This window comes from Myotis daubentonii, chromosome 1 (genome assembly GCF_963259705.1).
Source record: "Myotis daubentonii chromosome 1, mMyoDau2.1, whole genome shotgun sequence".
In the NCBI taxonomy this organism is placed as follows: domain Eukaryota; kingdom Metazoa; phylum Chordata; class Mammalia; order Chiroptera; family Vespertilionidae; genus Myotis; species Myotis daubentonii.
In genome coordinates, this window is record NC_081840.1 from 151,651,583 (window position 1) to 151,675,252 (window position 23,670).

Here is a 23,670-nt window from a genome sequence, read left to right on the forward strand (position 1 = left end):
TAGGACAGAGATGCAGCTGGCAGGAAGCCTCACTCAGGCAGGAACCAATGTTTCCCCATCTTAAATGAGCTGTGATCAAGGAGCAGAGTTCTCAGTTAACAAACTACGACGCCATGGGGGGTGTGGGGGATGGGGTGGGGTGGGGGAGGCAAGCGCCGGTGATATGGTGGCCAAGTGTTGGAATGACAATGTTTTGGATATATTAAGCAAAATTCTTAAATTCCATCAGTTTCTTTTATCCTTTTTAAGTATTACCTTTAGAAAATATAAAATTACGTGTGAGGCTTGCGTTATATTTCTATTGGACAGTGTTGAACTGGCAGCTTGATGTAAGTGGAAATTACGCTGATAACAATGACAGCAATGATGCTCCTGACCTTTGGGCAGGGTGAGTGACATGGTAAGGGTGCCTCCGTGCTGGGAGGGTGGGATGGACGCAGATGCTTGAGCCGATGCCACCCTGTGAATGGTCAGGATGTAGCTGCGTCCACATCAGAGGCCCAGGAAACAGTGGGCTGCGTCTCAAGGAGCTCTGCCCGGGGCCCACCCTTTCTCCACGCTCATGGCTTTGACCTCCAGCTCGCCCCACCTGACTTTCTGTTATTTCTAATAAAGCTCCTTTCAGGGTCCGAGGCATTCCCAGTAAACACGTTTTCCCAAAAGACCCAGTGTCTTGCTTCAGCAAGTGATTAAACATGGGGTCAGGGGATGGGAACACACGTCGCAAAATAAAGGTCAACTTTAATTTTACTTTAAAAGTTAAAGTAAAATTAAAACTTTAATTAAAGTATGTTCATTATAAAATAGAAATGGTTTTCATTCCTAAGAATGAAAGTCTGTAATTAAAACATAACTTCTTACTTACAAAAAGTAGTTCAGTAATAAAATAAGGATGTAAATATCCCATAGATCTGTAATTGTTCTTGGTTGCAGAAATTATTCATTACTCATTTTGGGGAGAAATATTGCAAAAAATTGCTAGAATATATATATATATTGAGAGAGAGAGATGCATAAACCCTTATATTTAAAAGCAATCCTTCTCCCCCCCCCAAATAAAAATAAATCAGAAAAACAAAGAAATAAAAAGAGAAAAAAGAAATCCTTCTTAATTGAAAAAGTCTCAGTAAAAATTGCAACAAATAACTAAAAGGAATTCACATAAGCCTGAAGGGACAGGATGGGTCAGCAAGATGACGAAGAGCAGAGGCGCGGCCCCGGGAGCAGCTCACCCTGCAGTTGAGCAGCGTGTACAGGACGTGGTCGGGCGTGGTCTGGGCCCTCCACTGCAGGACCTCTGACAGGAACAGGAACTGGAACAAAGCACAGAGGTTAGGGCTGGGCCCTGGGCTGGGGGTTCATCTCAACATTTCCATGGGTCTAGGCCACTGATGGCGAACCCTTTGAGCTCGGCGTGTCAGCATTTTGAAAAACCCTAACTTAACTCTGGTGCCGTGTCACATACAGAAATGTTTTGATATTTGCAACCATAGTAAAACAAGGACTTATATTTTTGATATTTATTTTATATATTTAAATGCCATTTTAACAAAGAAAAATCAACCAAAAAACGAGTTCACGTGTCACCTCTGACACGCGTGTCGTAGGTTTGCCATCATTGGTCTAGTCTGTCTGAGTGCTTTTGGGGTGTGTCTCCACAGAGGAATGAGGACGCCCTGACAGATATGGTCGACAGAACACGCAGGTGCTCAGTGCTCTGCCGTGACTGGGTTCAGGCGTGGAGAAGTTCTCTGACACCTGCCCAAGGTGGGAGCACTGCACCCTCGTCCCCACAGATGGAGCAGCTGACACAGACTCCTCTCCAGGGCGTCCTGAAGATGCCATCTGATTTCTGGGTGGCAGGGCGGTCAGCTCTGTCCTGATGTAATAGGGGCTCTCTCAGGTACTTGTTTAGAATGGCCACGCCTATGTCATCCAAGAGCACCACAAATCCAAGAGCCCAAGCGCATCCTGCTGACAGCCCTCCCGTCAGGATCCAGGAAGCACCAGGTCTGGACGGTCCTCGTTACTAACAGAGGTGCCGGGAGGAGAAACATCACGGCTGCTGCTTTCAACCTCACTACGTATGTTGCCAAATTCCCAGTATTTCAAATGGTTGATTTTGTCAGATTTCCTGGTAGCCATACAAGTGGGACCACCGTTTGGTGACGCTTAAGAGTTGTCAAGGCTGCCCCGGCCAGGTGGCTCGGTTGGTTGGAGTGTCGTCCTGTACACCAAAAAGGTTGCTGTTGCGCACGGGAAGGCAACCAATGGCTGTTCCTCTCTCTCTCTCACCAATTAACACATTCTTGGGTGAGGATTAAAAAAGCAAGCTCTCCAGGCTGAACAGTCCATAAAGAGACTCGAAGCCACATCGGAAGGTGTCTGTGGTGGAGTGGGCAGAAGGCTCCTGCTCCGTTCCTAAGGCTGCTCTAAGGAGGTCTAGCTCCCAAATCTGGGTTTGAAAGAATGTTTTCTTGCATTTGTACAATCAAAGGACTAAAGCAGCGGTTCTCAACCAGTGGGTCGCGACCCCTTTGGGGATAGAACGACCCTTTCACGGGGGTCGCCTAAGACCATCGGAAAACACATATATAATTACATATTGTTTTTGTGATTAATTACTATGCTTTAATTATGTTCAATTTGTAACAGTGAAATTGGGGGTCACCACAACATGAGGAGCTGTATTAAAGGGTCGCGGCATTAGGAAGGTTGAGAACCACTGGACTTAAGCTTTGCTATAAGGTCACTGTGAGGCAGTTTAGTGCCCAGTCAGGGCTGGTGGGAAACTAGGAACAAGTGCTCAGGGCTGTAGGACCAAACAGGGCTACCCAGACCCTGGCCCCAGGGCGAGGGATCGAACCTGCAACCCTGGTATGTGCCCTTAACGGGGAATGGAACCCGCGACCTTTTGGTGCTTGGACCGACACTCTAACTACTGAGTCACACCGGCCAGGGCATAAGCACATTTTCTTATAAAATTATATGGGCGTTTCTTGCAGAATCGAGGCGGGTAGGAAGCGGAGCCAGTGCTGCTGTAATTCAGCATCAGGGTGACGGGCGGGGACCCAGCGAAGGCAGCCCCTCTGCTCTCACCTTCCGGGCCTGGTCGTTGTCCTCTATCTGACCCAGGTCTCTGCCGCTGGCCTGCGCAATCCTCTTCCCAGAGACCAGGTTCCCCACCATCACGGAGGCAGGGCCGATTTCTGGAAAGGAACAGTGGCACATGTGTGAGGGAAACACACGTGAAATTCCCCAAAACGTGACTGCCCACCTTGGTAAAGAGCTCACTCTGGGGAACTCCTCTCAGAGATGTGGCTTTGACAAGCAATTTTACTACAGTCAGGCCTCAGAGAGTCATGACGATGATGATGATGACGGCAAATCTAACCTCGATGAAGGGTAGAGAGAAATACCGTATCACAAATCCCCCGGAGCCGTGCAGCTCACTGCCTTTACTTTCCAGTTAGGGGGAAGCTTCTGTGTGAAGTGTCCTCACATTAGTGATTATAAAAAACAGTGCACAAGACAAATATGGAATCTGAAGCATGCGTATTCCACTGCTGAACAGTGAGACTCCTGGCTTGTGAGTCTGGCTCCAGGTGCGATTACACACCCCTGAGAGCTGATTGAACAAACCTGGTTTTTAATAAATGCCTCTTGGGACAGACTTAGGGAGTAACACTGTTGAAGGATGTGACACAGTCACTTGTCCACGTATGTCTTCAACAGAAAGGGTTAAGTTCTGTCAGGCCCACAGACACGTGGAATAACCCAAAAGGCTGCCGTACGGTCCAAGTTCCCTTCACGCCCCTGTTAACAACTCCATCACCAGGCTCTTTTCATGGTTTATGACACATTTCAGAAGAGAAATGCAGAAACAATCTATTCTGACAGCTTTCCTTTTATTTTCTAATGAAAAAAAAAGGTTTCCTAAAGAGCTGGAGTACCGCTTTCAAATTTTCTGACTTCAAGAAACCCTCAATTACCTCCGTTTTCTGAAAATACTACTGTTCACGGTTTCTTTTCATTAAACACACGCATATAAATCAAGACACACACACTTACTAGGAAAAGGTTAGGAGTTCCAGGAGAACGTGCCAGTGTGACTGAGAGTGCATGTGTGTGTGTGTAAGCACATGTGACAGAGCATGAGTGTGAGCATGCAGGTGTGTGAGAGAGCGTGAGGAAGGAGGAAGAAGGAGAGGGAAGTGAGAAAGAAAAGGGGGGAGAGATATACCAAAAGGAGTTTGGTAAAGGAGTTTAAAGTAACAAAGATGGCATCAGCGTTTCATCCTCGGTTTGATAAAATTCAGGCTGAAGGCCACTCTGAGTCCTAATCTTGTTAAACTTTTGCTGAAGGCCAAGCTACAGGCTTAGAAATCTGGGTATATGTTGCATCATTTATTGCGCATGAACGGCTGTTAGTCTGAAGCTAAGACACAAGTCTTAAGATTTAGGCTGAGGGGTGTGACGATACTGCACATAGTCTAGAACACGCACTGTTTCCATGGCAACCACCCCAGCAGTCATCCTGGCGTTCACTGGAGTGATGAGGAATGCAGGGGGTGAGTACCTACTATCCTTTAGATCAACGGTTGCCAACCGGTGGTCCGTGAGGTCCGAAAGGTTGGCGACCGCTGCTTTAGATGACTGCCCAAGTAGGAACACTCTAACCACTGAACAACACTCTGCAGATGCGTGGCTGTCCAGAATTTGGTTTGTCATGAAACAGTCACCTTTCCACAGCTGTGGGGGAGATGACAGAATGCTACAGGCAGGACTGAACTGTGGAGAACACCATGACGCAGATTTCTGCAATTTGTAAGAGCCTTGGTGCTGGTTCCCATGTAATCATAGAGCATGACTTACATACTCAAGCTAAATCATGTTTGAATTTTTATGTGTGGTAGTTTGGGACCAACTAAATTTCTTTTCTTAGCTCTTAATGAAATACTTCTTGGCTGTAAAAAAAGGAAAGAAATCTTACCCTTTGCGACAGCATGGATGGACCTGGAGAGTATTTTGCTAAGTGAAATAAGCCAGTCAGAGGAAGACAAGTACCAATGATTTTACTTATAGGTGGAATCTAACAAACAAAATAAACTAACAAACAAAATAGGAAGAGATGCACAGATACAGAGAACAGACAACTGTAAGAAGGGGAGGGGGTTGGGAGTCTGGGTGAAGGGATTAAGCAAAACAAAACACACACAAAACACAAACACCTATAGACACAGACAACAGTATGACGATTCCAGAGGGAAAGGAGGGTGGGGGGTGGTGGCAGCAAAGGGGGGATACATGGTGATGGGAGGAGACCTGACGCTGGGTGCTGAGCACACAATACAGTACAAAGATGATGCAATATAGAACTGTACCCCAATAAGTTCAATTAAAAAAAACACTGAAGAAGAAAGCCAGGCAGTGTGGTGCGTGTTGAAAGGAAGGGCACTGCTGTGCGGCTGGAGTGAGGGAGCTGCTGCCCAGAGACAGCGCCCTCGTCTGCAGCCTTGCTGAGCGTGCTTCGCTGGTTTCCCAGCTTCAGGACCTGCGGCAAAAGCACCAGCGTTCTTCCTGGCTGTGGAGACTGGGCAGGACAGTTCTCCGAAGAAGCCAACTTGGAAACAGGCCTAAACCGAAGGCTTCGCCATAATTTTTAAAGGATTCAAACTATGGTCGGAAAAGCACTGTTCTGAGGGGATAGCACAATTCCAAGGTGCCTATTTAGGGCTTCTCTCCCTGAGTCCAGTCTCGCCTCGCTGAGAATTTATTTCTCTGGCTGCAAAGCTTGGGCCTTACGTGTCTCTGTCCCCACACAGACTTTGAGTTGATATGTTCCTAAGGTTGCTGGGAGACAGGTGCTGCTGCTTTTATTTACAAAATTCATCCTTTGCGGAGAACGGAGGCTCTCTCCCTTGTTGACTGAAGGGGGCGTGTGCAAAACACTCCTACATCCTTACCTCACCCCTCAGGATGGGAAAATATAAGATTGAGATGAACCACGCTCCCACTTACAGATTTACAAATCCACAAGCCAGCAACTCCTTCTCCGTGCTGTTGAATGCCTGCCCTCCAATACCTGACCGACCGGTTTGTGCGGGGGACAGGGCAGGTGTATGTGAGGGCAGCGTTTCTCCCCCTGGCCATTCCTCAGGCCTCCTCCAGCCGTTCTGATAAAATACATCCAGGGGACGTTAGAACTGGAAGCTGCTTCTATCATTTTGTTGCTCGCCTAACTCATGGGTTCAAGGTCTTCTAACAGTTTTGTACTCAAGGTACTGGTGCAGCAATAGCGCCGTTAGCTGAGTAAGTACAAATTCATCCAGTTAAAAGGCAATTAGGTTGTCTACAAAGATCTATATCTTAGGGGCTCTGTTTCAAGCATCCAGCAAAAACCTCACCCATAAAGGGCCTCACCAAATGTGCACTCTGGCAGCTGAGTACTCATTTGGAGTCATAAATGTTTATTCCAAGGGCGCCATGGAAATCATCTAGTCCGTTTCCCTCCCTGAATTCATGGAAATGGAGGCATCAGGGAAACGTCACCTGTCAAAGGGACATCACAGATCACCAACTGAGCTGGGAACAGCGACGGGCCCCTCACAGCTGCCTTTAGTGTTTGCTAAAAAACTGCTTTTTTCGAAGAGACAGACTTACCTAACCTCTCAATATTTAACAAGAACAGATGGGACACCAAATATCAATACAAAATTCTTTCCCTACATTTATCAGTGCCCATAAGCTCTATTTACCATGCTGTGTTAGAGCGCACCCAGATCTCCCCGGTCACCTTTACTGTGCCCCTCCCCCCTCCCTCCTTCCCCTGAGGAAAGAAGGCCTTCCCCATAGCACTCAGCACAGAACACCCTGGCCTTTCCCCTTGGTCACGGTTCTCATTTCGGGATTCCTGACATCTGGCAGGTGAGCTGCACCCTGTACTTCCGGAATCATGTGCACTTGCAAGTGACCCCCGTCCACAGACATCTGTCCTGAACTCTCCCGTCACACGGCTGACCTGGGGGCTCCACCACCTCCTCCACTCCTGCGTGCCTGGGGACACTAGGTCGAGGTGTCTGATGATGAGAACAGGTGAGCAGGACAGAGACGTGCCCGTCACCTTGGAGTGCGCAAGGACCCTGGAGAGCCCAACACCCTCAACACCAGAACCACTGCGCCCAGACAGAGCGTCCCCAGTGCAGGCCATGCCTGAGACAACAGGAGACAAAGAGGAGCTGTGCTCACCCCACGTGAAGCCAGAGCACCCACAGAATTTAAAGCACGAAGACCTCAGTCAGTGCCACTCTACGCTTGGTTGCAGCAATCACATACACCAGGGATTGAGAGGAGAAATGAGGTGAGGGGGGAAATGGGGAGGAGTATCAGTTAAGGAAATCTAGAATATGAGAAAATAATTAACAGGACAGAAGTGGGACAAAAACAAAGGAGCAGGGATGCCTGCAAACTGACTTTCTAGGCTGTGAAGGGAATCCCTTCCCTTACCCTAGGAGAGAGCTGAATCCCGCGGGGGGAGCTGCATTCTGACCGCTTCACAGACGTCTGCTGGAGGGACCCCGGGGCAGTCACAGACCCGGACTCAAGTCCTGACCCCGCTCCTCGTGGGAAGACCCCTCTCCTCACATTAACCAAGGGACCACCTGCCCCACCAAACTCATCCAATCTCACTCTTGGGGTGTGAGCCTTGAGTCCAGATGGTCCCTGCGGCTAACTTGGGCATGCGCCCTGTGATGACCCAACGGGCCTGTAGCTGCCTCGCCATAAAGTCGCCCCGATGGCCACTCTATAATTGGGCAAACTGCCATCGGGTTGAGGTCTGTCTCCCCCGCACTGCGGTCCCACGGCTGTGGGGGAGGAGATGAGATCTCATTTGTGAAAGGAGATGAGAGCGCCCCCTCTAGGGCTCCCTGAGATGAAGAAGCTGGTATGTGAAACAGGCTACAGGCTCCATCACCCTACACCCTCTGACATCTGTCTGCACGTCCCAGCCCGGAGGCCAGGGCCTTCTGGCTACACTGGTGGGTTTGCTTCCTCACAATGCGCCATCTTGAGATAAATTCCCCTTCCCTGGTAACTGCGCAACCCTGAAGAGCATGACCAACTCCACTGCCAGGAGGAGCAAGTCAGGCAACAAATAATTAGGTGTCCCCTACACCGCGAAGCACTGGGCAAATGCTCACTCTCATGACGTCACAGTTTGCAGAGTTCTTCACGGAATTCAAAATGCTCTCCCACGTGTTAGCAGCTCTGACCCCTAAATGAACCCGTGAAATGCAAGGAAGCACTATTCTCATTTGTGTGCGAGGAAACCGTGACTAAAAATTCTGTGCGTCCCCGAGGTCACAGCAGATGGAGGTCTGATGCCCCACAAAGGAGGCCCAGGACACAGGCACCCCCTTCACTCCAGCTGTCCTGCAACCCTGCCCCGCCCCGAGTGGACCTGCAGCCCAGCAGAGCCCTGCACCCCACCACCCGCCTGCAGAAAACACTGCTGGTGGAGAACAAGCCCACGCCTCCAGGGGTTGTGACCAGGAGGGGAGGACGGCTGAGAATCGCCTCCGTTCACGAGGCCCAGTGGGCGTGGCACCCCCACCACGGGCTGCAGAGGCCCCCCTGAGACTCCACACGAGCCCTCCCAGCCCCTGGGCATACCTGGCTGCTTCTGTCGAGGTTTAGGCAGGTTTGTGACACAGGTGTGGGGGCACATCAGGACATTGCAGGGGTGAAGCGAGCCCTCCAGGAAAAGCTGCTTTGTTTCTGACAAGTGGATCCCACCGAGCGGGGTTTTGGGGAGGGTGTTTGCAGGAACCAAGGCCAAGCAATAAACCCCGACTTGATGGATGCTGTCGATTGCCTGGAAGTCACAAGAGGAGACCGTGTTCGAACAGGTACTGTGCAGAGACATCAGACTGTGCAAAACACTGTCCGCAGTCCAGGAAGCGCGTGCAGCGCCGTGGTGCAGCCCATGGAGGCGCCGTGGTCAGAGGGGGGCTGCCCAGCCGATCCTCACCGAGCTGGATCATTGCGGAGGGATGGGGGAATACCACGCACACTGAGAAAGGAGGTCTGGAGAAAAAATAATATACTCCCAAGATATACACTCTCGACCTCCCCACATGAACAGCAGGAGCCAGTTTTGCAAACCCCGATGACTGATCTTGGCCTAACAGCCACTCTCCCACAAACGTAAGTGCCAGGGTTGATGCAGTTTCTGATCAAATGGAGTGACCGTCAGGGGCAGAAGCACAGTCGATGAGGGTTGGCCACATCCTAACCAACGCTCCAAAGCTGCCCTGAGCCTGGGAGAGGGCGGGAGGGGCTACCTGGAGCACGCGGCTCATCCACTGGAAGCTGTCCTCCTCCGTGGAGTCGGGCCGCTGCTCGGCCACGATCACTATCCTCTCGTCATGCAGCACGGTCACTGAGAACACAGCTATTCTGCAGGGACAGAGGGAGGCACAGTGAGCACAGGCCGGCGATGCTTGCAGGAGGACCAGTCTGCAGTCAGGAGCTTGGTAGCCACTGACTATAGGCTGAGGGGGTTCTAGCACCGAGGGGCTGCTTCGGAAAAGTCATCGCAACAGCAGAACCTTATTACCGACAGTGCAGCTCTGGGAGGAGGAGCCTGACCAAGCTCGGATAGCAGTGCCTGCATTCCCCAAGGCCATGCCTCAGGTTTGTCGCCAAACCTTTCAGCACGGGCAGAGGGAGTTCCGTGCGTTTATCAGAACTGCTGAAGTTTAGAAACCCATCCAATTTGCAGCTTGCATTTGCACCTGTGAAGCAAGTGTCTCCAAATGAGTAGAAATTTTGCGTTTGTGAAGTTTTCTACTAGGTATGCAGTCTCCCACATAAGCATGGGATAGTGGCAACTCGAACACCGGCACCACTTTTCACAGAGGTTTAAGAATAATCCAAGCCAAGACTGGCTTGGCTCAGTGGATAAAGTGTCAGCCTGCGGACTGAAGGGTCCCAGGTTCAATTCCGGTCAAGGGCATGTATGTACCTGGGTTGCGGGCACATCCCCAGTGGGAAGTGTGCAGGAGGCAGCTGGTCGATGTTTCTCTCTCATCGATGTTTCTGACTCTCTATCTCTCTCCCTTCCTCTCTGTAAAAAATCATTAAAATATATTAAAAAAAAAAAAGAATAATCCAAGCCCTAACCGGTTTGGCTCAATGGATAGAGTGTTGGCCTACGGACTCAAGGGTCCCAGGTTCAATTCCGGTCAAGGGCATGTATGTACCTGGGTTGCGGGCACATACCCAGTAGGGAGTGTGCAGGAGGCGACTGATGGATGTTTCTCTCCCATCGATGTTTTTAACTCTCTTTCCCTCCCCCTTCCTCTCTGTAAAAAATCAATAAAATATATATATTTTTAAAAAGAATAATCCAAAAGTGGTGATGCCTCACCCAGCATCTATTTCTCCTATTCCCTTAGCTTGCTGCACTGAAAGTTCTAACGCAGTTTATGACCTTCTTCAAACTAGCAAACACACACAGGGCTGGAATCGCCAATACCGACCCTGCGCCCAGCAAGGCAGGGGCACAGTCGGGGGGGGGGGGAGTCACGGGAGCCAGTGTTCCGTGTAAAATGGTCACTCACCTATCATCACTGGGCCTTTTGGAAGGACCTGCACCAAGATGAATTTTGACTCTCTGAATTATTTTTTTACTAAAAATAACATTTCTCAAATCGATATTTTTATTTAACGTAGAGGTGAAGTTAATGAAAATATATTTATGGGGCTCAGAAAATTCCTATAAAGCTGGACATTTCAGAACTCGATGGCATCTCAAAGGTCACTGAGTCCAGTTGCTTCATTTTACATAAGAGTGAACTGAGTCCCATCAGTTGAAGGAATTTGTGCGATTTTACATAAAAAGTGTAGCCTACGGCAAACTGTGCCCTCTGCACAGAAGGTGACTCACCTTCCCCTGTAGACAAACTTCATGGGCTCGACGGCCAGCGCTGTGGCCACGATGTCATCGGCGTTGTGTCTGCGCCCACTGACCACCATGAGCCCATCCATCTTGCCCACCACAAAGACGAGTCCCCCGGGACCGACGAATCCCAGCAGGCCTGTCCGCACGAAGGGATACTCGCTGACCGGGGCCCCCGAGCTCGTCACGGGGAATACCTGGGGAAGCACGCGCTGTGAGTGCCCAGCCAGGCCTGCTTCCCCCTCCTCCTCGGAGCCCATGGGTCTGCTTCTCTTCAGCCGTGTCTCCTACCCTGAGCCCTGGCCGGGAAAGCCAGGCCTGGCAGCTGCTGCCAGCAGACACCACAAACCTGGAAGGCACCTCCCCTGCCCACCCAGCACCCTACAATTTGGTCCAGCTGGCCCACCTGCAGGGCCCTGGGCACGTTTCTTATCCCGGCTTCTGAGCCTCTTAAGAGGTGAGATGCAGAGGTCAGGACAACAGTCTAATAAACACTAACTAATTCTGCTTATAAAGTCACAGCATAAAAGTGATAAACGGAGCCCGCTGGTGTGGCTCAGTGGTTGAGTGTAGACCCATGAACCAGGAGGTCACGGTTTGATTTCCAGTCAGGGAACATACCCGGTTGTGGGCTCAATCCCCAGTGTGGGGCGTGCAGGAGGCAGCCTATCAATGAGTCTCTCTCATCATTGATGTTTCTATCTCTCTCTCTCTCTTCTTTCCTCTCTGAAATCAATAAAAACATATATTTTTAAAAAGTGATAAATGAAGACTCAAGGGGCATTTTAAATAACATCTTTTAGTTGTGAAACGTGCTCTATTCATTAAAACAGTTTTCCTTATTGGAACTACACTTAAAAAATATAAAGGAAGTAAATCGCATGTTCAGATTCTACACCTGTCTACAAACCTGGCAGGTGAATTGCACAGAAAAGAAGATGGGGACTTTATTTAGATGTGTCTTGAAAATGTGACTCTGCATTCATTCGACAACCACGGTGCTAAACATTAAGAAACGTATCCCCAAACAGCTCAGGCTGTCCTCTGCACAACGTCATCAGAAGTGTTCTCCTCCTGGGCCGGCATCACTGGGCGATGGTAGAAGCTCTGAGGACGTGGAGGTGCAGCTGAGCTCCCGGACTGCTGAGTGCACCCACCCTCTCACTCACAGGGCCAACGTGTGTGTGTGCCGGTGCTAACGCTACACATGTGTGTGCATACAACACACACGTCACCTGTGTGCACACACCACCCATGCATACACTGCACAGCCCACATACACATGCACACACAGCAAAATACACTCACCACACACCACCCCCCACATGTGCCTGCCTGCTCATGCTGTGGAGATAGTTATTTAGCGTGCACATCTGTTCACGCCTGGACAAGTGCGTCCTGGGCTGACAGGCCATGAAGGGGGGACCTCGGCTCCCCCACCAGCGAGGCTGTGCCCGTATGCTCTTGTCCCTTCACCCACCCACTGTCCCTGGTGCTCTTACTAAACAGGCAAAGGTGAGAACAGTAATATATTAAAAAGTCCCATTTTTAAGAAACTGTATTTGCCCTTTTTTGACACTGGCAGGAGAACGTGCAACCGTTTTAATGACTATAAAACTGTTTGTTTTTTTAAAATTACCATTTTATCTTTCACATCTGTGCACCTGGCAATGGCGCTCCCAGACCTACCTCGAAGGTGTTCTTGGTCATGCCCGAGAGGCCATAGTAGGATGTGCCCGTAGCAATTGCGCACACACAGAGCTCCCCGATCTCGTCTGTCCTGCACAGCTGCGGGATCCCGTCTGGCTTCACGGAGCACATGATGGCTAAACGCGGGAGGGAGGGGCAGTGAGAGAGTTAGAGAGAGAGAAACATGGAGACAGAGAGATGAATACGCATGGGAACACAAATAAATAGGAATAAAACTGCAAGTTTGACATGACAGGGAGATGATAAGCCAGCTGGTCATTTTCCCTAAAGTGAGTCATGACTTTTCATGTTGCAGCAAAACGTAAAGTTTCACAATTGTGGCGTCAGTAGATCATTCCAATCGCTTTAATTTTAACGTGTAAATTGTATGAAAGGGGAGTAGCCCTTTCTGCATAGACATGAGGATGACACTCAGATAAGCCACAGCCACACCGGCAGCAGAACGCACGCAGCCTCCAGGACGCAACCTGCACTGCACCAACTGAGGAGCACACAACACTTGCCCAGAGTCCTTCGAGCTCTCTGGGTGGAGGCTGCATGCTTCCTGTGGAAACTGTAATCTTTGATCTCAGATTCCCTGTCAAGCCGGGGCCCGTCACAGAATATTGGGTGAGAATTTCCAAACCGACCATTTCAGCACGAAATCCAGTGATGCTAGTTTTCTCGGCTGTGGCATGCATGCCCGGTGCTGCCATGACCCACGCACCATGATTGGCCACCACAGACCGTGGGTCTGATTAGGGAGCTGGCAGCTCAGCGAGGTGGGTATGTCAGGATGGCTGGGCTGACCCCACCACCCTGTACTGGAGTTAAGGTGACAGGAAGTGCCACGTCTAAGAAACGGAGTCAAGAACGCGCAGGAACATTCAGCTCACGCATGGGGAGAAAATTTCAGAATAAAATTATACCAAAAATCCTTCACCCGTCAGATAAAAACAAGTGTGATAACTTAATAGGGAGGAGGGAGTGGAAAGAGAGAGGAACATCCCCCTTCAACCACCCTCTCCCCTCGAGTGGTAGGATGCTAATCTTCACGGATTTCCCAAAGGACCCAATGTTATCAGTTATGTGGGCATCTGCCCCGGGAACAAATCCAGTTTCTAGAACTTTCCCATTTGACCATCCTCACATCTGCGCAGATGAAGCACCGACGAGTCATCCACGGCACACAGTTCAGCAGCACAAGAGAGACCATCACCGGGGGTGGGGGATGACTGAATAAATTACATGCATTCCAACACCGTACCCTACACGCCTGGGGAGGAGGGACCGCTCCTCACGCACTGACAAACGAGCTCTAAGATACAAGACGGAGTGCCGTAAACCAAGTGACACTGAACAGAGGAAAAGCCCACAGTGCCCTCTCTTTATGTGAAATAGAAAAAAACAGAAAAAGCAAATATGTGTGCCCATCAGAGTGTGAGTGTGTGTGTGTGTGTGTGTGTGTGTGTGTGTCCCCACAGCCCCAGGGTATTTCTGTAAGGAAGTGTTATTGCTGGAAAGGACGTTTTATCATTGTACAACCTGAATCTTTTGAAGCTAAAACCACAGGGATCTATTATTTATTTCAAAAATAATTTTTTTAAAGGAAAGAGGAAAAGGAGCCAGGAGGCCTGGCTGAGGCTGGAGTGTCCAGCGGCCTGAGACATACAGCATGTGGAGGGTTGGAGGGTACAAGCGAGGTTTCTGTGACACCAGGGCCCCAGGAGAAGGAGACTTTATGTGCAGACATGGACTCCAGGAAGCCCGCCCGGCTCAGAGCCCGTGCAGAGGGGCCCTGGGGGTGCTCCCGCGAGGGTCCACACGGGCCTCACACCTGCAGTGCAGGGGTGCGTGCACCTCTGGCTTGTGGCGCGTGCTGGTTGTGAGGAAGCTACGTCCGCGTTTCCGGTGCTGTGCACGCATGTGTCCGAGGGGCCGTGTTGTACCTGGATGTGACTGTCCCCCTATGAGGTGAGACTGCACTCCCACGTGTGGAGGGCTCATCAGGAGAAGGTCTAAACTCAAGTGGGACCTGCACCCAAAAAAGGAGCCCCCTCAATTGAGAGGGTCCCGAGTGGGGGACACATGTGAGAAGCAGGACCAGGTGAGGGTATTCTGCAATCAGAGGGTGGGCTCCCCTCTCCTGCCAGCAGCCAGTCTCCCTGTGCTTCCTGGGGTCCCACGAGGTCACAGGAGCAGCCCAAGTGCAGGGCAGGGGGTGGAGGACAGGGATGCCTGCCGGTGGGCCCTTCCACCCAGTGCCTCTCTGCTCATTTGTGGAAATGATTTCCGTGACTTTTCAAAGGGGCTCTACCACTAAAACAAGTTTCACTAAATACCCAGACCCCCATCCCTCAGTCTTCACGCGGCTGCGACAAGCCTAGCTAGCACCCAGCTCTGCACAGAGCATCCGACGGGGTGACCCGCAAGAGCCTGACCGTCAGAGAAGCCACCAGGGCCGTGGGGGTACAGAGCAGCTCACCACCCCCACCCCAAGGGGACAGGAACCCCGGTTCCAGTGCCCAAGGCGGCATAGAAGCCTTTGTCAGCTTCTTGAACATTTTGGGTTTCCAGGAGGAGCAGCATTACCACCAACCGTGAAGCTTAACAAACATGTGAGGAGACTGGAATTAAGCATCGTCCCGGGCACTCCTGCCAGTGGGGCCAGGGATGCCGACTGATCCCTCCCCCGCCCACGGCTGGGGTCCTGAATGGCCTCCCGCAGTGTCTGTGGCCCGGGGCCCCTCTCACCTCCGGGCATCACGAGGCCGACGTCCTGCACGGTGAGTACAGACAGCTTTTCTTCCGAGTCCACCCGGATGACCCCGTAAGTCAGCCCGTGCATGGAGAGGACGCCCCGGCCGGGGGGCTGGTTGCTGTCGTCCGTGGGCCTGTAAGAGCAGTTTTGTCTGAGTACACAGAGGCAATGGCGTCACCATAAGCACGTGAGGATCCAGGCACACCACAGGCAGCCACTCTGGGTCCCGCAGGACTCCTGAACGCAGGCCTGGCTGCCACATTCCCAGGGTTCGTAGTTTGTAAGGGCCCTGTGATTGACATGTTAGTGTCCGTTAATGCTACTTCTGGGTTTCCGGAATATTTCAAAAGGACCTCGGAAGCGTGAAGGCACCACAGCATTCGCATCTGCCCCTCCCATACACACCCACCGTAGACTGACTAGTTCAGTTCTCTCTCTCCAACCCTGTCTCTGCGGGATTACATGTTCCAGTTTTGGACACGGTTAAATGGGAGAGCAATGATTCTAAGAGCAGGATGACAGCATGGGATATAAATGAGAGGGATTCTGCGTATCCAGCCCCACGCTCAGCGTGCCCGGTGTAGGCTCAAATGCAACTCGACGGGTGAGAATCTGAAATGAGGCAGATGCCATGCCATTCTGGACAGCGGGTACCTAGGCACACTCTTTGGATGAGAGTCATGCTGACATGCTTTATGGTCAGAGGATATGGGGTTTTGGAAAAAGTATGGTTTCTCTGCATCCACGGTCCGCCCATGCCCCTGGGCTCCATGGTCGCCCCCACCCTCCTGGCCTCATCTCCACTCGCACTCTCCTCCAGTGCCCAGCCCGCTCCACCTGGGGGCTTCTGCACCCGTCCTGGCCTCTACCTGGAAGTTCCCGCAGATGTCTCCACGACTTTCCCCCTCCCTGTCTTCTGTGGTGGCTTAAATGTTCACCTGCTCCCCAGCTCGCAGCTCCAGCCCCGCAGAGGGTGCCCTCTGACCCTCTGTGCTGCCTCCTCCATCAGTCTGCACCTCCTGGTCGCTGCTGCTCCCCGCCCCCGCAGGAGTGTCTAGCAGTCAGTGTCTGACTGAACTAGCAAACAAATGAAATCTTTCCAAGATCATGGGCTTTATCCCTGCAAATTAAAGGTTCTTCCATGGGAGCTAAGTGAGAGCACAATCTAGGTAAACACCACCTTATTTTTGTAATTTTCCATCTATAAATGTTTAATGTGGTTTTAGGATCTAAAGACTGGACTATAAAAATAGAGTTTGCTATTTGGCTTCCAAATATCATGAACCTAAAATTATGAGTGAGGAAACATGAGTTAAAATTTGCAAAAAGGAGATCTTACTTGAATCAAGTAACTAGTATATTTTTAAAAGGAGTATATGTTATATGTCAATTATGGCTCAATAAAAAGAGAAGCATAAAAGACCCTGGAAATAGAATTAGTCTGTGGCAATCAAAAAGGGCAGAGCCGCCCTGGCCAAGTGGCTCGGTTGGTTGGACCACCATCCTGTACACCAAAAGGTGTGGCTCGATTCCTGGTCAGGGCACACACCTAGGTTGTGGGTTCAATCCAGGATTGAGGCACATGTGGGAGGCAACCAACAGATCGATGTTTCTCTCTCACATCAATGTTTCTCTCTTTCTCCAAAAATCAATAAAATGAAAAAAAATATCCTTGCGTGAGGATAAAAAAAAAAAAAAAAGCCTGCCCAAATAATAAACTGCACAGGATCGATATTGTTTCCTTGGCTTTTCCTTTTCCAAAGACACGGACACATCAGAAATTTGAAATACCAGAGAGGAACCCGCCTGCAGCCAGGACTTCCTCACCTGCAACTGCCCTTGGCAAAGGTCCAGGTGAGAGTCAGAAATCATGAGCCCGAGCACCTGTTGTGGGTTGAACTGTGTCCCCAAAGAGACAGGCCCAAGTTCTAAGGCCCAGAACTTCAGATGTGACTTTAGTGGGAAATGGGAACCTGGCCGATACAATCAGCTAAGACGAGGCCTTCCTGGAGTAGGGTGATGGGCCTTAATCCAACAGCCTGTGTCCTTATAAGAAGAGAAAAAAGAAACACAGGCATGGGGGGAGGCCCTGTGGCGACAGAGGCCAGGATTGGGGTGACACGCCGACAAGCCAGGAAACACCAAGGTGGTGCCAGCAGGTTTCTGCAAGACCTGCCGGCACCACCACAGGCTGGAGAGAGGCCTGGGACCCATTATCCCTCTGAGCCCCCCGGAAAAAACCCACCTGCAGACACCCTGAGCCCAGCCTTCTGCACCCCAGAACTGTGAGAGAACCGACTGCTGTGTTCAAAGGCACCCAGCGGGAGGTACTTTGTTGAGACAGCCCCGGGAAACTCATATGCTGTATTAAAAAGCCACATGAAAGTAAAGTGCAGGCTGTATGTGCCATGGCACAGCCCAAGTTCAAAAGGTTTGAGAACACTGATGTTTAGTAATCAAGAAGCCAGGAGGGAAAGGTTTCCGTAAGATCCAACAGCATGCAGTCTGTTGTCTTAATTACCAGACCCACTTTCCTATGTTTAATAGTGAGTGAGAAGCAACATTCTAAAATGTACTAAAAACCTTAGAGCTGCTTTTGTTAAAGGAAATTTTCAATTACGTCTATAAAATAATTACAAAAGATTGAGAATCCTCACTTAAAATGTCAACCGATGACACTAATCTTACAGTACTTCAACCCCTATCACCATCCTACATAATAAAAGGCTAATATGCAAATTGTCCCCTCGACCAGGAGTTCGGCCAGGGGATGCGGCCGGCCAACCACCCACAGCCCCTCCCCAAAGCGATCCTGCTTCTCCCCCTTTCCCCTCCCCCCACATCAAGGGCATGGTTGGCCCGACAACTGCCTGTGGCCCCTCCCCCCGACTGGCCGGCTGGCCCGATTGGCTAATCCAGGCAGGCTGGACCCCACCTGTACACGAATTCATGCACCGGGCCTCTAGTGAATTCATATTTAACAGAGCCCCTGCAAGTCAGAGACAACTAGACCCTGGCTCATTTCTTGGCAGATTTGCAAAAAGGCAGAACAGAAGCACGTGAATTCCTACACTCAGTGCTCGGCCTCATCACTTCGCCTTGCCACAGACGACAGAGTACCACCCTGGTACCACCCTCCAGGTGTTTCTGCAAGACCTGGAGGCCACAGCACCTCCTGCCTGATGACAGGGTCTTGCTCAGTTGATTCTTGTGTTTCTGAATTGTCCTGAGCCCTCACACACGGTGACTCCCTTAATTCACAAACCTACGGGGCACCACTCTTCTCCTGCGTCACAGGTCAGAAACGGTGACCTAGTTCCTGAGTGAGTGGTGGGCTTGGTGAGATCCAGACCTGGGCCCAGACCTGGGCTCTATCCTGTGTCCTTTCCTGGCACTTTCCCGACCTCTGGCCTAGAAGACTGAGCACCTCTTTGTTCACAGTGAAGTTTTCTTTTCATGAAATTTTAAAACAAATAACACGAGCACACCCGTGTATGAGCAGGTCCAACATGGCACAAGAACACACGGCAAAAGGCGCAAGTTCCTGCTGACCCTCCCCTGCCTGCAGGCAGCCACCACCAACACCTCACCGTGAAGTTCCAGCCTCAGTAATGTGCATTTACATATAAAGTATGTGGACACACAAGACATTTACATTCAGAGAAAAGCAGGGCCACAGTATGTAAATTCTTCTGCAACTAAATGCACCACCTTGCAGATCTTTCCATGAAAGTATGCATATGTGCACAGATGATCATGTGTAATATGTGAGCTGCATACACAATAAACTGACCTCTCTTACTTGTTAGATGGTATTCAGTAATGTAAATATATGATCAGTCACTTTATTCCACTTAATTTTTATATGGCTGCAAATAGATCTGTAAGATATGTCATTAAGATGGGAATGGAATAATAAAAAAAGAAGTGCATTTAAAATTTTAATAAAGCCTAAATACCTTCCAAAAAAGCCTGTATCACTTTGCATCCACACTAACTGTGTGTATTATTTTTTCATCCACTGGACATGTACGCTGTGCTGGTTGCCTGCAGTATGCTATTCTCAGCACTTTAGGTATGCTAACTAGTCTATTCTGTGGCGACTCTGTGAGACCAGCACGGCTGTCCCCCAGTTACAGGCAGGAGGCAGAGTGAGGAGAGGTGTGTACGGCAACAGGTGAGGGGCAGACCTGGGCAGCAAGCTCGGGTGGGTCTCACATCTGTGCTTTTGCCCCCAGTGCTCAGCTGCCTGTCAGCAGCATCTATTTCTGCATCCCTGTGACAACACTGCTCTTCAACCTTAGAACTGTCCCCAGTTTGAGGCGTCAAGTACCATTCCTCATTGTTGTTTCAATTAACCAAGTAAACTTTTTATTTTCATTAACACCCTCCTAGGAAATAGAACATCCAAGCAGATAAACTGGGTGAGAAAGTGAAAAAATAATCCCAATAAGCAGAATTCCTTGGGATTTCAGTTACTTTCATAATCAAAACCAACAAATTAAAGCATGGCTACAAGAGCTACAGTCCCATCTGTCACCTTCCGGGTTCGGCCCCAGGATGAAACTGTGAGTCACGACTGCACAGCTGCGTCCACAGGGGTGTGACTTAGGGGGCGATCCCAGGGATTTTCAGAACCGCATGGAGGTAACCCTCACACGCAGAGAAGGAAGAGGGTGTGGAGCTATGTGTGGCCAACGCTGCAGTGACAGCAAGGGGACAAAGAGCAGAATTAAAGACGCTGGAAGAGGAAGGCGCACGTCAGCCTTAGCATGTGCCTCAGAAGCAACGTGCTCGGGGGCAAATGACTTCAATCAGACAGTTTGCATCCCTGCTTACCTGTCACGTCACTTCCAGCCTCTAAAATATTAGATGTGCCTCTGCTACTTGCGGCTGTGGAACACCTGAAAAATAGCTGCTCTCCATCTCCATGAACACATGTCCCGTGTGCTGCTACTGACAGCACACACCTGGCCGGGCTCAAACATGCATTAAGGGCACATAAACAGTCAAGGGAATAACGGGCAGTTGTCAAGATTTCCATCCCAGGACTAATCCAGTAACTGCAGCCACATCTGCAAAAGCCAATGACACCGCCATTCACCGAGCCCTCTGCCAGCAGGAAAACAAAAATCCTCCTCCTCCTCTCACCGTACATGGGCAACCTCTGATTTAGGAGCCCCCATCTGAGGAACATGTGGAGAGCAAAGGAGCTAAGTCTCGGGTAACTGCACCTTCCTTCCCTCCAACAACAGTACTTATCTATTAGAGCATCGCTGTATCACAGAGCATCATAGAACAATACACACACCTGGGCGTATCCACGTGTACATACATACATATGTCATATACATAATATTCCCGCAGAAATACTACTAGCATCGATAACACGGTTAATGCCTGCTGAATTCTCACTGTGCGCCAGGCATACCTCAGGGCTCTGTGTATTCCGACACCTTTGATGCTCACGTGACCCTGTGGTGCAGGCAGGCACTGCTATTCCCCTCCTGTTATGGATGAAACTCTGAGGCCTGAAGGTTAAGGCTATGGCTAAGCCAGCAAGTGGCAAAGCAAAGCAAGTGGAGGGCCAGACACAGCCAGGCCACCGGACCCATGACTTGCTGGGCCAGGCTCCCGGACACGGAGGACAGGAGGGGGACATGCGTCTGGAGTCCAGGATTCTTCCCATGGCACCTAAGTGCCTGCTTCCCTGGGAAATACATCCGAGCTCCAAATAAGCCACGGAAAAGCGGCAGGACCATCCATCTACTTGAGGGGAGGGCTCTCCTTTCTGCCTTGAGCAGCCTGCTCTTCCCTTCTGAACTCAGGGCGCATCTTACAGGAGCTGCCCCGCTGCTCCTGTCTGGAGCCCTTCTTATGAACAAATGTCAACTCGCCCCAGGAAGGAGCCTGGGTGGCCAGACGCACAAACATGGGCTGGAGCCTATCTCCGCTTGTTTCCTTCCCCAGGCTAGCCTTTCCCACTGTGGCAGGACAGCCGCTAATTCCCAGTGCTGATAAAAGTGCCCTTTAGCCCTGGCTGGTGTGGCTCAGCTGGTTGAGCATCGTCCCATGCACCCAAAGGTTGTGGGTTGGATCCCCTGTCAGGGTGCATGCAGGAGGCAACTGGTCTATGTTTTGCTCTCACATCAATGTTTCTCTCTTTATCCCTCTCCCTTCCTCTCTAAAAAAAAAATCAATGAAAATATAAAAGTAGTGCCCTTTAAAAGATGGGGAGCAGCTGAGGCTGTGTCTTTGTTTTAACAGGAAATGTATTTCAGTGGACACTCCTACAACACAAATTTCAAGAGAAAGCCAGTCAAATCCATGGATATGCCCCTATTCAATGTTCAGTGTGACAGAGACTTTCAAAATACAACCGAGAGCTAAGGCCAGGGAAAGGCACAAGTCAAAAACAGCATGTCCCCAACTTATCAGCTAATTTAATGTAATTTCCTCCATTTTCTCTGATGAGAGCAGTTCATGCCTTTTAAGAAAAGAGAACTGAATAAAACAGAAAAAGAATATTAGCCCTGCATCCTGTTCTCACCTGTCCAATTTAGTATGTAGGTTTTAGATTTTTTTCTTCTAAATATACCATTTAGAAATACTTTTTTTTTTTCCAGCCAGAAAAGGGATCATACCATACAAGTTGTTTGCAATTGTGCTTCCATTTGCCCTGGCTGCTCGTCCATGTCCAAAAACAAGCTCTGGGTGGAACTGGCTGGGCACGGCCAGCCCACAGTCAGGGACCAGCCGGCCTGCAGTCAGGGACCGGCCAGCCCACAGTCAGGGACCAGCCGGCCTGCAGTCAGTCAGGGAACGGCCAGCCCACAGTCAGGGAACAGCCGGCCTGCAGTCAGGGACCGGCCAGCCCTCAGTCAGGGACCAGCCGGCCTGCAGTCAGGGAATGGCTGACCTGCAGTCAGGGAACGGCCGGCCTGCAGTCAGGGACCGGACAGCCCTCAGTCAGGGAACAGCCAGTCTGCAGTCAGGGAATGGCCAGCCCTCAGTCAGGGACCAGCCGGCCTGCAGTCAGGGACCGGCCAGCCCGCAGTCAGTCAGGGATGGGGCTACTTCCCCAGCTGTCTGGTCTTGGTGCAGCTTCTGTCTCCACCAACAAGTACTTCCGTGCACAATTCAATCAAACACAAAACAAAGCAGAACTCACTCTTAAATGCAAGCAGACAGGAGAACTTCATTTAAACATGCTAACACAGTTACTTTGCTCATCAATGCTCCTTAATTGAGTCCTATTTTCATTTATAGGATTATCATCTCCAAACCGTGTTGAGGTTAGAGAAGTTTTCAACTTTTATCAAATTTTTTAGATAAAAATTGCAAACAATGTATTTTCTTTTCTTGTGTTTTAAAAAAGATTACAAGTCTCCAAGTCTGATTTTTTGACAGATCAAAAACATTCTTGAAAATTCCACTTCAAGTCTGTGGCTTGTGTTAACTTTTTCCTATTCTGGACACTGGTTGCTGTGCCCCTGGCAGGAACTGCCAAGTTCCGTGGGATTACAGGGCACAGAATCGCCCTTGGGGGTCCTTTCTCGGGGTTGTCTCCCAGCTTTCTAAATACTAGGTTAGACATTTCAAAATGGAAAATGGTGAGAAGGGGTACATCTTTATTATTCTTTGGAATTATTGTTTTAATTACATATTAAAATGTACATGTTTTATATCATGATTATCTATTCATTGCTAAAGCATGAAGGTATTGAAATAGTATCTTGTAGGTAGGCCACAAAAAAGTCTTTTTTAGTTCAATCAACTTTACCACAATGCAGCCTTAAAAACTGACTCTCTCATCCCTATCTACAGACTGAAACAGAACCAGACAGCCATCTAGGGGATACTTGGAGCCAAAAAAAAAAATACAAAAAAAAAAAATACTTTGCTGGTGTTCATTTTGAAATGTGCCTCCCCCCGCTTTTTTGGGGGGGGGGTGTTCTACTGAAGAGGTTAGGCATCATGGACCCATATTTCTCCAATGTCTTTTGTTCTACAACCATTCTTCAGAGGAAAAAGGAAGTACAAAACATTGACTTGGCTGAGAACAGGTTAGAAAGCAGATTAAACACCTGGGTAACAACATGGACTACACCGGGAGCCGGGGCAGACTTCCCTAGGGAACAATGTGGTTTCTGGCCACCGCCTGGCTGACACTCATGTAGACACCCATGAAGAGGACAGGTATGAAGACAGGCATGTCTCCGCCCTTCAAGTTCTCCACCTCACATTCTGAAAATTC

The 23,670-nt window shown here is 49.9% G+C and overlaps 1 protein-coding gene across 5 annotated transcripts in view; it reads right to left on the reverse strand.

The window, feature by feature from the left end:
* The window catches only part of DIP2C (disco interacting protein 2 homolog C), a 376,691-nt gene that overhangs the window by 63,267 nt on the left and 289,754 nt on the right, over window positions 1-23,670 (reverse strand). For all 5 annotated transcript variants that reach the window (XM_059662882.1, XM_059662881.1, XM_059662883.1 and 2 more), the window contains 7 exons: window positions 15,407-15,546; window positions 12,653-12,789; window positions 10,952-11,160; window positions 9,345-9,459; window positions 8,674-8,875; window positions 3,100-3,209; window positions 1,233-1,313 (listed from right to left, as the gene is read on the reverse strand). In XM_059662882.1, coding sequence (XP_059518865.1) covers window positions 1,233-1,313; window positions 3,100-3,209; window positions 8,674-8,875; window positions 9,345-9,459; window positions 10,952-11,160; window positions 12,653-12,789; window positions 15,407-15,546 — 994 coding nt within the window. The remainder of the gene's footprint in view (window positions 1-1,232; window positions 1,314-3,099; window positions 3,210-8,673; window positions 8,876-9,344; window positions 9,460-10,951; window positions 11,161-12,652; window positions 12,790-15,406; window positions 15,547-23,670) is intronic.